Raw genomic sequence first — 13340 nt, forward strand, 5'->3', positions numbered from 1 at the left:
CAATGCAAGTTTCCCAGATGAGCAGAAGGTGTTGTTTGCCCTCAAGGATGTCTTCTAAGTCTGCAGGAGAACACAGCAGACAAATTGGCAAAGACTGAACTCTTTATTGGGCAACCCTGCGCCCATCAAAGGATGTAATGCCCACAGTACAACGATAGCGGCGAGCACAGTCGTCGATAATCTGACCTTTGGTGAAACACATCAGCTTTTGTACATGCATCCTTGTACATTCCAGAGTTATCTATAGTGCTTGCGCAAGTTCAAGAAAGCACTGAACTACATGCGTTGTGTATGCAATCTGAGCAGAACATTTCAAAACATTCAACAAGGTTCCCAGATATGTGGGCGTGGCCTGTGCCGAGCGATAATGCATGTAAGAGTAAGATGAAACTCTGTTGCCACGAAAAAAAGGAGAACAAGTATGCATGTCAATATAAAGCATATACAATCAGATCTTGTGCACTCTGGTATAAACACCAGCATCACGGCATGTTTGCAATTTCTTTACAGGCGTACAAATGTATTCCGGCAACATGAGAATGAGTAGCTAGAATTTTTCACAATGTTGTGTGCACTGAAGTGCCAGAGTACAGTTCACAGCTCAACAGCTCTATGACAGGGTCTGCCAGTTAAGTTGCTTGTTGTTCAAATATCATGTGCATGTGGTTTTAGATGGCTGTAACAGCGTTCACATGCATGTGAGCTGGTGGCTGCCATTTCCCGACATCGTGCACAAGTATTTACATGCTGGCTTTCCATGCTGGCCATGCCATGGCACTGCAGGTATGCCTCTCTAGCTGCTCCAAGGTTGCTAAAGGCAGGGGTGCAACAGCCGAAATAGGATTTGGAGTAATTTTCGGAGCAGCAGAATGTTGCTTTTGGAGCACAAAAATCTAAATTTGGAGCAGGTTAGGGGAAAAAAAATACCTCTATTTTTTAGCACCAAATCCCAAATTTGGAGCGGTATAACAAAGAAGGCTTACTTTTAGAAGAAAAATATGTACAAAGAATTCAACATCAGCTAACTTGTGCATAGTGCACGCGAGCATTGCTATTTCAATAAAAGCGGTGTGTTGAACCACCCCACAGTGCAAACAATGATGAAGTCCACATTGGCATTTGCAGCTCCTGTCATATGATTTGACAGGCATGCAAATGCTAATGTGGATCTGCCAACCTGGCAACCTAGAAATTCAGGAGATTCGTAAAGCAGGAGCGAGTGGGAGGTGGTGAAAAATGAAAACTAGCATACGTTGTTGTTCATTGTTTCTCAGGACTGCATAAACGTCATACACAGCTCTGAATAATTGCCAGTAATTTTTTTTAGACATTGGCAATCATACTAGTACTCATTATATGGCATGTGCACGCATGAGTAATTAAAGAACGGACGATACTCCCTAATGTGAATTCTGAGCGCAGCTTCGTGTTGGGGCAACGCCAACTGTGCTTGAAGTGTTGGCTATCTGTAGTTGTAGCGATGTAACATTTGTTACATATTGCCACGGAAACTGTCAGCGCTCAAATACGATACACACCACTCTGTGCATTGCAGGCGTTGCAAACCAAGCGAAATGCCGACAGCCCCTTACAACATGCGAAGCCAGCCACAGTGCACGTGCCAACCCTGCATGAGCACGAGCTCCGACTGAGGAGCCAGCGCGCGTGACGGAGGAAGAAAGCGAGGCTAGAGGCCAATGGGTCGTGAAATTGACAGACTCCGCGTTCACCCTCTTTCGCCCTCGTTCGCTCTATCGGTTACGCCGACGGCAGCAACGCCAATGGCGATGCCACTCAACGCAGGAATGGGCGCCTCAGCGCTGCACTCTAAAATGTTCTGTGTCCTGTGACAACTAATATTAATAAACTCTTCTAAATCTTAGTATGCTTTCCCACAAGGCACCGGTGTACTGCGACAAAAGTGGCTTAAAAAGCGTTCTGCACGCGATAGAACAAGGCCAAGGACTTTTAGAACTGCTCTCCTTTTTATTTTTTTTCGCAGCTGGGTTAGGGTTAGGGTCGGTGTATCTGGATTGGATTGGATGATTATGCCCAAACCAAAGTTCTTCAATCATACCAGTTGCAAAACTGTGTTCCAAAATCGCGGACATGCCCATGGCCGATTCTGCGGGGGCATGCAGATTGTCCATCTGGGAGCAGCAATACAAAACACTAGATAGCCGTGGACTTTGTCGCAAGCTGCTCAATGCCGCATGCAGCACTGGTGTTGTCGTGAGCGTTTATTAGTTAATTTTTTTGGTTAACAGATGATGCGACAATCAGCATACCCCCGCGATTTAGGCCAATGGAGAGTTTCACAACTTGTATGATTGGAGAACTCTGGCCTGAACTACAGGTGGCCAATGCAGCTTCCATTTCTCACTAAAATTACCACAAGAGAAAATTTTGAGGCTAGTTGGGCATTTTGGCGCAGTGTGGTGTAATTTCAACAAATTTCGCAGTTTTGGCTCAGCTTGTTGCAAAAATAAGGAATTGTATCCAATTGGTGCAATTGGAGCAGCTGTTGCACCCATGTAAGGGGCTGAGTTGCAACGCTGCATCTACCGCTCCTACTTTGTGCTGCCCACGCATCTACCGGCTCTGAGCCATATAGAGTGACCAACCAAATATGCCATAGAGCACAAATGTGCCATATCTAGAGCACAAACGATACTTGTAGCTGCTGCACGAGAAGAAGTGAAGACTTTCGGCACACTTTTGTATGATATGAGCAAAATGTTGCTGCTGCGCAACATGACACATCCAACCAGATGTCTCACAGTGCAAAGTGCAGGAAAGAGTATTACAAGTATACTATCCCATGCCACACATGCATCTGTGATGTAAAAGGTAGAGCATTGGGATCTTCAGGTGAGGGACTTTGGTTCAAGTCTCACTATAGAACATATTAAAAGGGTATTGACACGAATATTTTCAGTTGTTTTTTTGCGTCAAATGAAAGATCAAGCCCTCAAGAGCCTAGAAAAGGTAGTGCTAAGCGCGAATGCGCCCTGGAAAAGTACAGTGAAACCTCGTTAATACGTACCTGCCGGGAACGCGGCATAACTACGCACTAAACGGTAGTACGCATTAAACACCAAGTACAAATTTGCATCTCCTAGCGTACGCCATCGCCCAAATAAATAGAGTGCCACAGCAAATATTGCCTAAAGTACCCACCGCAAAGCCTTTTCTTTCTTTTTGCCAAAGTGGAGAAAACATCCTGGCACACTCGCACGACCGCCCGATAACGCGTAGTGGCGACGCCGAAGAGCATTTCGAAACTATTGCAGGGTCCCTGATACGTGGTCAACGCAGTGACCGACATAGCGACAGAAGGGACAGTGTGATTTCCGCGGTATATGTGTGTGCGTCTAACCGCGATCTGCCACTAAACGAAAACTGACACAGTTCCAGTGAAACGCGGTACGGCCGCGTGGAGCCGGGAGCCGATCGTCTCCCGGCTAGTTGCGTGCAGCGCGTCGCCTACTCGGCTCACGCCGTCACTACCGGGCCGCTTGCTGTGCCGCACGCGCGCATTTATCGTGGGACTGTTGTTCGTACCCACTTCGCTCCAGATCGTGCACAGGTGCGGCGAGTAGCTTGTTCGGTTAACGCAGCGATGACGAGCTTCATGCAAGCGATGCGCACTCCGCGATGCTCTAGCGGTCCTGGCAGCGGACGGAGGCGCGTTGTGTAGCCGCCTAATAAAAGCTTGCAGTATAGTTACAACCGCGCTACGCTTGCAGTATCGTACACGTGCGTTTAGTGTGATAGCGTCAATCCAGCGAGGTTCCTCGGCGCCCGCGACCCGCAACGCTAGCTACGCAACAGCGATCTGCTTTCGCTTCTATAAAGCGGTGCGCGCCTTATGACGGCTTAGTAGCGTTTGCTGTCGGGCTAGTTGGTACATGGCTGAAGTTCTTCGACCCTAACCGAGCATTTGTGCCATTAATTCAACTTCAGCCTTGAAGACGGCTGCGCACGACGAAGCGGCAGCGATCGGTGGCCCAGCGCGTTCAGGTTGTCGCCTAATAAAAGCGTGCAGTAGGCTTAAAAAGCAGCGCTGCGCCACACGCGTGCCCGAGCAGATAGCTGAAGATACTTATTGTGATAAGGTTGTCGGCGATAAGTCATGTCGGCGCGTTCGTCGGTGGCCGCCACCTCGCCTTCGTTCTTTCCCGATGCGCCCGATGCTTACCAGCAAAGGCGTCGCCGCAATCGCGCGGAAGTCGGAATCGGGGATCGACTGATCTGCGCACTTCTCAAAAAGGCGGAAGACCTTTCGCGGCACATTCTGGCGTCAGGAAGTTGAGCAGCACAGTAAAATTTTATGGCACAAAAAGTTACCGCGGTACGCAGGGTACGCACTAACCGGTAGGCATAGGGCGAACCACTACGGCTTAAGCGGTCAGCGAATGCATTGGGCTCTATGGGACTCGGTCGGGGATTCGTCGCAGCTATGTTTTAACCGTTAGTACGTTTAAAGCGGGTACGTATTAACGAAGTTTGACTGTAATAACAGTATGTTTTTAATGCTAGTTTCGGTTCCTACTGTACCCTGACGTCACAACACGGTATGAGCTTCTCGTCACGTACTTGCACAACATACAATGACGTTTCCACAGCCGCTCCGCACAGTGGCTCCGTTGGTGATGCACAAGCGGCCATTATGGAAGTTTTGATGACGCACAAGTGGCCATCTTGGAAGTTTTGGTACCTAATGTCATCACAACTAGACAGACTGCTGCGTGAAGTCACCAGAATTTGTACTGTAGCCTGATGTCAAGCTAGTGTCAATGTCAGTAGGTGCGCCATGGAAAAATTTACTTTATTATCAAATTAAAACATCTTAGCATTTTGTTGAGCTTCACACTTGCTCAGAGCCGTCTTTGCATACAAGAGATTTGTATGGCAGAGTAAAACTAGCCTTCGAAAAAAGGTGTCAGTACCCCTTTAATGTTAAGGGCCCCTAAAACTGTTTTTTGAATTTGTGGAAGTATTAAGATACATTTTCAAATCATTCATGCCACAATTTAAGCAAAGCACATTGTATCAACAGAGCTATGGACAATTTAATGTTACCCTCCCTCTTACTGCTGCTTTTCCCGTTCAAATTATATATGTCTTCCTTAGCCAGTAAAGCAATGACTGGTGCTAGTTGGTTCATTTCGGAGTTTCAAATATGCACCTACTGAATTAATTACGATGAAGAAGACACACAGACAGACAGAAATTAACGGGACAAAGCATGCTCTGTCCTGTTAACCTCTGTCCGTCTGCGTGTCTTCTTTTCATTGTAATCATTTCAATCAATGCATATTCAAAGGTTCGAAACTTTAGCTAAGCAGAGGGTTTACAGGAGATCACGGGTCAGGACTAAGCTCCATCTCGAAGTGGCGCCTGTAAGGGACTTCTTATCTCTTACAGGCCGCATTCATTTTATGGCACTGCATTTATTCTAAGCATGACATTTATTCTAAACAGACTATGCAACAGTTCTGTTACGACTGTCCTATATGGGGGATGACGGTGCAGCAGTTGAAGCAGGCAGCGGTCTATCGTGGCTGTAGTAAGCAAGAATATGGTCCAGTGGCACAAATGAAGAGGTGCCAACAAGCCACTTTTGTGCTGATGCCAAGGTCTGCCACCACCGCCACCTATTCTAGGTTTAGCAGCTAGTGACTGTCTGCTGAAATTGCCTACATGTGTCAAACACACATACCATAAAGCAGAAATGTATGTACAATATAAAGACTGCAATTTTAAATCGCAAGCGAGACGTACTTAACAGCAGCCAACTACACAAAGTAATCTGAAAGACTTCATCCCATGGTATACAAAGGATTCTCGACAGATGGCATAAGACATTGCTTTTTGAGACTTTCTGTAGCAAGTTAAAATTAGTTCCTACTTACATCAGGAACTAACACGCTTGAATCTCCCTGTCTGCTCATTTCCACATCATGGCACAGGTAGTGGTCAGTTCCTTTACATATAAAAACAGTCTCTTCTTCCATCACTACTTTTTTAAGCGTCTCTTCAAAACGCAGGAGACAAGCGAACAAAAAAGGAATAATATGGCTCGTTCCAGCCAAGAATTTAAGGCATGATCAGTGCATGAACTTGTCATTGCCATGGCAGATGGCTTTCTTTATATTAATTCCCAAGTAAAAAAAACTGAGAAAGTTCCCCATGCAGTGGTCCATAAAGAAGGGAAAAGAACTTACACAGGCAGACACCAATGATGATTCCAATCGCTGAATCAGACATGTAGCAAGAATAGCCATGCTTGACAAACAGTGGTTTGTAACAATAAGTTGGCTGAATGCTCCCGGAGGGACAAATGGCTTCATCAGGGCAAGGGAGTGGACCACAATGTGCACACTGCAAGGCATTAACCAGGTAATTAGTAAGGGATGCATCATGGCAGCCTTAGCCTAACCTTCCCTACAAAACTGATGCTAAGGTCATAGCTTAGATGTATTGCCCTCAATATTATTCAAATAAACTCAAGGAAGTGTGAAGTGTCCATGCTGTTAAGCCACACACAAATGCCCACAAAAATTGACCAAACTCATTAGTAAGCTTGAAGGACCCCTGTAGTATCGGTACGCGGCGTGACTGAGGACAACGAACGCACTCAACCCATGCCATACAAGAACTCCTTTATTTCAGCGTGTACCCGTGTATATATATAAAGTCAGATGTGGTGCCATCTCTCGATGACAGATGAACACAACTAAAGACACCTAGTGTCAACTTTCGACACTACATCTATCCTCTCCTAAATATATAAATACTTAGTCAAGAGTTTGACGAAAGTTCGTCTGGCCAGGTATCATGATGAGGATGTGAATGCGGTCACTGACCAAGTCAAGGTGAAGAACACAGAGACGTTTCGGGACCCATACGGGTTCCTTGTTCACACTCTTTGCGAGTGTGAACAAGGATCCTGCATGGGTCCCGAAACGTCTCTGTTCTTCACCTTGACTTGGTCAGTGACCGCATCTACATCCTTATATACATACTTACAAAAACAATTACAAAATTAACAATCAATGTTCACATCAAGGCACATTATACATAGTCCTGAAATCTCGTGGGTCGTCGTCGGTTTCTCGTGGACTGATTTCGTGAAGCAGCTCCATGTAGACCACATGTCTGCAACCACCGAGATGCTCAAGGTAAAGGCCTCTGAACTTGCCAGGCATTGAGGCCTTTTCAAGAAGTGCATTCAAAGCTAGCCAGGATTGGATTACCCGGTTCATGAAATGCAAGGGATTTTCACTGTGTAGGCAGACTGACATGTGCCAGCAGCTTCCAGAGGCTTTCAAGAATAAGCATACTCCTTTTCAGGAGCATCTTCTGTATTTGCAACAGAGCAATGTTTATCAACTTGGGCAGATTGGCAAGGCCAATATCCTCTGATCTGTTTTGACATGCATGTTAACGAAACAGTGGGGTCAACAGGGGCAAAACAACTTCACGTGCTTACATTTAACAATGACAAGACTCAAGTAACTGCTATGCTGTTACACGAGTACCATCTCCTGTACAGAAGATGGTACATAGTTGCCTCCTTTTCTTGCCTTTAACCCCTTAAGCGCTTATGACGACCTGAGCTCGTCATGAGCAGTCGTCACTTTTTTGCTTATGACGACCCGTGTTCGTCATGGGTCTTCAGCAATGTTTCAAGAGGCTTTTGACGAGCCCAGCTCATCGAATGGTGTTTTCCTATTTAAAACGTAGACTGCAGCATGGGTTCCGCGATTGGCACTTTTACTGAATGAGAGTTTGCACACTACATGGCGAAAAGTACGCCTTGCGTTTCCCGCGCGTTATAAATGAACATCGCGCAGTGCCGTGCTTTGAACGCTACCACACAGATGATAGCCTCATCTAGTTTGAACTGAACTATCGATGAATAGTGCATTTTGTCCACGGGAAATCAAATGGAACCCTTACTATCTGGAGTTGCAGAAATTTCTTCCGGAATACACATCAAATGCCGCAGGTATAGGATATTACATGACTGTGTGAAATGTGATGAATCAAGCATTTTTATCTACTGTAAAATGTTTTCACAAGTATTTTTCTGTTTTGAACGTGTTACTGAAGCATTTGACATTATAAACAATTTGACAATTCTCGCACAAACTTTCGCGATTTAATCGGCACTTAAAGGGTTAAGGGCAAAACACTTCCCAAGACTATGGACTTTCCACGAGGTGCGATAGCGCAGTGCCAACGAGGAAGGTTGGATAACGCATATCTCGTAACTAAATGGATCGACTGTGTGTGGCACAAGAGACCTAGCGCTGGCATGGGGCTCTGCTCCACGCTTGTGCTTGACAGATTTAAATGCCCCAGCTCATGACAATCCAGTGAACGGATTACTCTAGAGGAAGCAAGCAGAACAGCGGCTTTACAAGCAATGTCTAGCATGCAAGTATGTGTCTCGTAGGGCTGGTGGCCGAAAGCCTGAGTTGTGTAAGTACTGATAAGAAAAAATCCGTAAACAGGGGGTGGGTGCTCGAGCAGACGTTTCGACAAGTGGACTTGTCTTCTTCAAGGCTGGAACTTTAAGGATGGAACGACAAGAAGACAAGTCCACTTGCAGAAACGTCGGCTCGAGCACCCACCCCCTGTTTACGGATTTTTCTATCGCAAGCTTCCATCTTCCACTTCCTGCCGTTTTTTTGTAAGTACTGATAGTAATATAAAAGCATTAGAAAGCAGCGAAGGAGAGTGCTGCAACACAAGTAAAATTTTGCACCAATGTAGAGTCAGTGTTTAACCAGTTCAAACACGAAAAGTTTCAGGTTAAAAATAAAATAAAATAAAGGATAAACATTACAGCTGTACTTTCTTGCAATGGCAGTTTAAGTAAAGGTTTTGGTCTAAAAAAAAAAAACAAAACAGTGCTCACATCACTTACTGAGCAATAGAAGCCAGCAGGACAGACTGTACATTCTGTAGAACCTCTCAGCAAGGTGTAGCTACCTTGAGAGCAGGCATTGCAGGCGCCAGATCCAAGCAAAGGCTTGTAGAAGCCTGTGAGAAATAGCAAACATTTCAGAATAAAAATTAGTAATGGTCAGTGAATGTGAATTAACAATCCCAATGAAACACACGGGCAATGAAATAAATGCTGTAATAGAAAGATCTACATTGGTTTCCACTTCCTGGTAGATGTGGCCAAAGCTCAGTATAAAAACATTTCTGTATTCTGCTCCTACTTGATTGCAGTTATCGTAGACAGCAATCGAACCTGCAACCTTATGCACAACACCACAGCCACTGAGCTAGTATGTGGTTAGTAATTTATGAGGATGTTAAAAATCACTCATGGAAATCTACACTAATAAGTTCTCACAATTCTGAACCCATGAGAAACCCTATGCTCTTGTTTTCTGCAGTCTGCATTTAATATAGAGCAGTGCTAAATGCAAGATCAAAAAAATTAAGGAAAGTTACTAGGCCTATAAGACAAAATAAACTAACACATGAGAAAATGCAGGGCAGCATAACCTAAACAATAAAAATGTCCACCAATCTCTTACTTGAAAGAACTTGGAAAAATTGTGACAGCTGCAAGTTGGACATGACTATGGCATGCAAAAGCTTGTCTGGAAAGGCAGAAACCTTGCACCTTCGCTCAGAAAATTTATTACATCACTCTTCATGTTAAGACAATCTTTCGCGTTTCCAGAACAAATACTGTGATTAACATTTGATGAATGAGCACATTAAAATTCTAGCAGAAATTCTGGACAGGATCTTGGAGTGCCAGGCAAATATTTGGCACATTGTGCAGTCGTCAGAGCAAATCTTGCTAAACATCTGTGGCACACAGCTAACCTATGGATGATAGAATGCACACATTCACAATACCACGCCAAGATTTGCCCTGTAAAACGAGGCAGACTGATTTTGAAGGCTAGAAATATTGCCTGCTGCCTTCAACTGATGCAAGCCACATGAGCCAAATTTTGTGCAGAATACTACTGTTACATAGCAACCACTGCTTTGTCAGCTGCTAGTGTGTGTCACTGTAAAACTAACACAGCCATTATTCTGGTCATAAACGCTCATATGCATTTTTGACACAAAATAGAATGTATAAGCCTTGACTATGCCTCACTAGCTTGTCTTCATGGTACCCATATTAATAAATTAATCTATCCTTTGTTGTTTTGTATATAATATGCCAATGCATACATTTGCCCAAACTAATGCAATGTTTTGTTGTTAAATTTAGAATAGGCTGTTTTCAATAAGAGGAAAGGAAAATGACAAAACAGTTTCATTACATTGTGCTCAGCTTTGTTAAACTGCAATAATGAATGCAGTGCCAAATTTTTTATAGCTGTGCAATTCACTTCATCGTAAACTTCTTAAAATAGGTGGAACAAAAACAATGACATAAAGCTGGAGGACCACTTCCATGAAGCAACATGCACTAAACATAGTACATGACATAAGTATATACATATATTTTCCACCAACTTAGACAACTGGGATATCACAAGTCATTTATGAAGGTGGAGGAATCGCATTAAAGGTTGCTAAACATGCTATTTTTGGTGCTATGCTTGAAACATGAAGAAAAGAGAGAGAAAAGAGACAGAGGAACGCTCATCTGCCTCCTTTCTCTGTCCTTTCTTCATGTTTTCACTCTTTCGGGACCGCCCCATTGGATGACGGCTTTCCGTGCGCTGCCAAGTTCAAATTTTCGCGTGTTTTTACATGTATTGCTATCTAGCATGTAGTTTTATCACTAGACGATGGGCATCGGCATAGTGTGCCATTTTTCTGGAAAGCGGCGATACATGAGAGATCTGTGGGTAGCGATGGCAGCGAACATTGCGGATCGTGGCGTTGGGCTTGCATCAGGCCACACAAAGAAACCAATATGAATCGCGTGATTCCGCTGCTTTAACACCAAAATTTTTTTTATGAGTCAAGCAGTGAGGAGTCTGAAGATGACTTTGGTGCTCAGATTTTATTTCAGAAAGCGACTCGGACAACGATCGACCTGTTACTTCAGCCAGTACTCGTACGTGAGCGTAGTTTCACATTTGCTTCTCTCCCAAGTAGCCAAAGAGGCTTGCTATTTGTTCACATTGTTCTATTTCTGCTTAATAGAGTCAAGAAACTTTTAGAGAAGAAGTCACCCATGAGATTCTCAATCTTGACGACGCTAGGCCAGCTCCACCTCCTCCCCCCCATCCACGACACACGCGCTTCACAAACCTGAGAAAGTAGACAGGCGCAAGAATTGCAAGCTCTGTTATGAGCAGAAGGAAACCGAGCTCAAAACAAATGTTTTTGCAGTACCTGTAAAGTACATTTGTGTTTTACTACTGTGCAGAACTGTTTCGTTAAGTGGCACAAGAGCCATGGGGCATGAGTACTGCACTTGTTTTGAAGCACACCAAAAAAGTGTTGCAGATATGTGTACCAAACTTTTCAAAGTAAGAAAAGAGGCAATGAGCCATGTTTTTTACATCTTGGATCTTTTTCACTGTAGTTTTCTTGCACAAGTCTCTATGTTTATTCCAACTTTTTTATGTTGCCCTTGGAGCAAGTGTTCAAAAGGACATTTTTTTATTATTACTATGTATAACCTTTATGTGTAATATTTCAATCTGTATGAAAGAACATTTCATTAGCTTCATTTTGATGTACGTAACAGAGATATAGCGCTATGACTGGATTTAATTAAAAAAACTTTCCGACACCATTCCCCATTGCTTCTTTTTTACGTGGTCCCGAAAGAGTTAAGCATTGCGCCAGATAACATGTTTAGCAAACTTAGGTGCCAACATGCCCAGGAACAAGTTTTTCTAGAACACATTAAAGGTAGCAGCAATAAACAATTTTCAGAAAAGTAAGTTCGAGACAAAATGATACAATCTATTTATTACTAATTAATCACTTAGAATTTGTAGTGAACATCAGCAGTAAATATTCATCATCATGATCAGGACACTTGAACATCAGAGAAATTCAGTGTTATTTTCTGAGATGAAGAGTCACTAAATGCTTGAAATTGAGGGGGTTTATTTTTTTTTTGTACTATTACTTGTGGTAGCTCATTCCATTCTTTGGTTGCTGTTGGTAAAAATTATTGGTTTAGCCATGCAAATGCGGGCATGTAAAGGGCAGTGCGATGCACAATTAAGCACATTGAAAAATTTCCTATGCAGATGCTTAAAATGAAAGCAGAGTTTAGGAAACACAGTCTGAAAACCCGTGGTGAAGTTCAAACCTTTCAAGTATAAGAGACATTTTAATTTGTATAATGCTCAGCTGGGTATTGGTATTCAGATGCTATAAAACAGGCTGCATGATACTTAAAGGAGTACTGACACAAAGATTTTGCACCTTTTTTTTGTTTTTTTACTATAGGTAGCTTACGACCCACTTATCACGGCTGGAAACCTTGTTTGCTCGAGTGCGTGATGGTTAATTATTTAGAAACGTTTTTAGAGCACCCAGTCGCAGTTCTGGTTTCAAAGAGCACCGAACTAGGCAGGAGCAATTCCGGTTTTCGAGTAAACCCAGCTGGCCATGTCACCACACAAAACTGTGCCGCGAGTGCCGCGCGCTAGAGTGCGTGCCAGTGGGCAGCACACTGACAGTTCTTCTGCTACACCTGTACGTGCTTTACAATGTCCTCGCCATTGCTGTCATCTAATCTGTGCGTACACCGGCACTGCGTACAAACTCAATCCATTTCTGCTGGCAAAGGCCATCAACGGGAAATCTGTGCATGGTTGCACTGAAATGTGAACGTGATGGGCAAAAGTCAACCACGCCATATATCCCCGGCATATTCACACTTATCGTGGAGTCAGTGCTGCATTATCAACAGAGGCGATGCGGAACATCTGCCAACAGGCACGACGAGCAAACAGTGAAACAGAGCACCGACAGTACACGCAAGGCCGCAGCTACCGCAAGGCGCATGCCAGCAGCCAGCCAACACAAACTGGTGACGTAGGGGTTGTTTACGCGAAAACCGAGTTGATATCAACGTCGCGAGGTGCTCCGCATCTCGCTCAGTCAGTCAATCAATCAATCAATCAATCAATATTTATTAGTCTTGTCAAAAATATAATACATTGCAGGTAAATATGCAGGAGGAGGTCCCAAGGTTACACACCGCAGGCGGGACCTCCTTTGTTAATACAGTCGCGTGGCATGCACTTTAAAATTTATGATTAGTGGGGTTTTGTGGCGCAAGGGCCATGGGTGGCCAAAGAGCGCCATGTCTATTATGTGGTGTTAGCGATGACCAATGATTACGATGACCGGGTGTATTGTGGCTG

At 44.0% G+C, this 13340-nt stretch overlaps 1 protein-coding gene across 1 annotated transcript in view; it reads right to left on the reverse strand.

Moving 5' to 3' along the window:
• The window catches only part of LOC119379293 (signal peptide, CUB and EGF-like domain-containing protein 3), a 30434-nt gene that overhangs the window by 7439 nt on the left and 9655 nt on the right, over window positions 1–13340 (reverse strand). Inside the window, exons 5-6 of the mRNA XM_037648560.2 lie at window positions 8942–9057; window positions 6231–6387 (exon numbers count right to left, since the gene is read on the reverse strand). Coding sequence (XP_037504488.1) covers window positions 6231–6387; window positions 8942–9057 — 273 coding nt within the window. The remainder of the gene's footprint in view (window positions 1–6230; window positions 6388–8941; window positions 9058–13340) is intronic.

The sequence above is a fragment of the Rhipicephalus sanguineus genome, chromosome 1 (assembly GCF_013339695.2).
Source record: "Rhipicephalus sanguineus isolate Rsan-2018 chromosome 1, BIME_Rsan_1.4, whole genome shotgun sequence".
Classification (NCBI taxonomy): domain Eukaryota; kingdom Metazoa; phylum Arthropoda; class Arachnida; order Ixodida; family Ixodidae; genus Rhipicephalus; species Rhipicephalus sanguineus.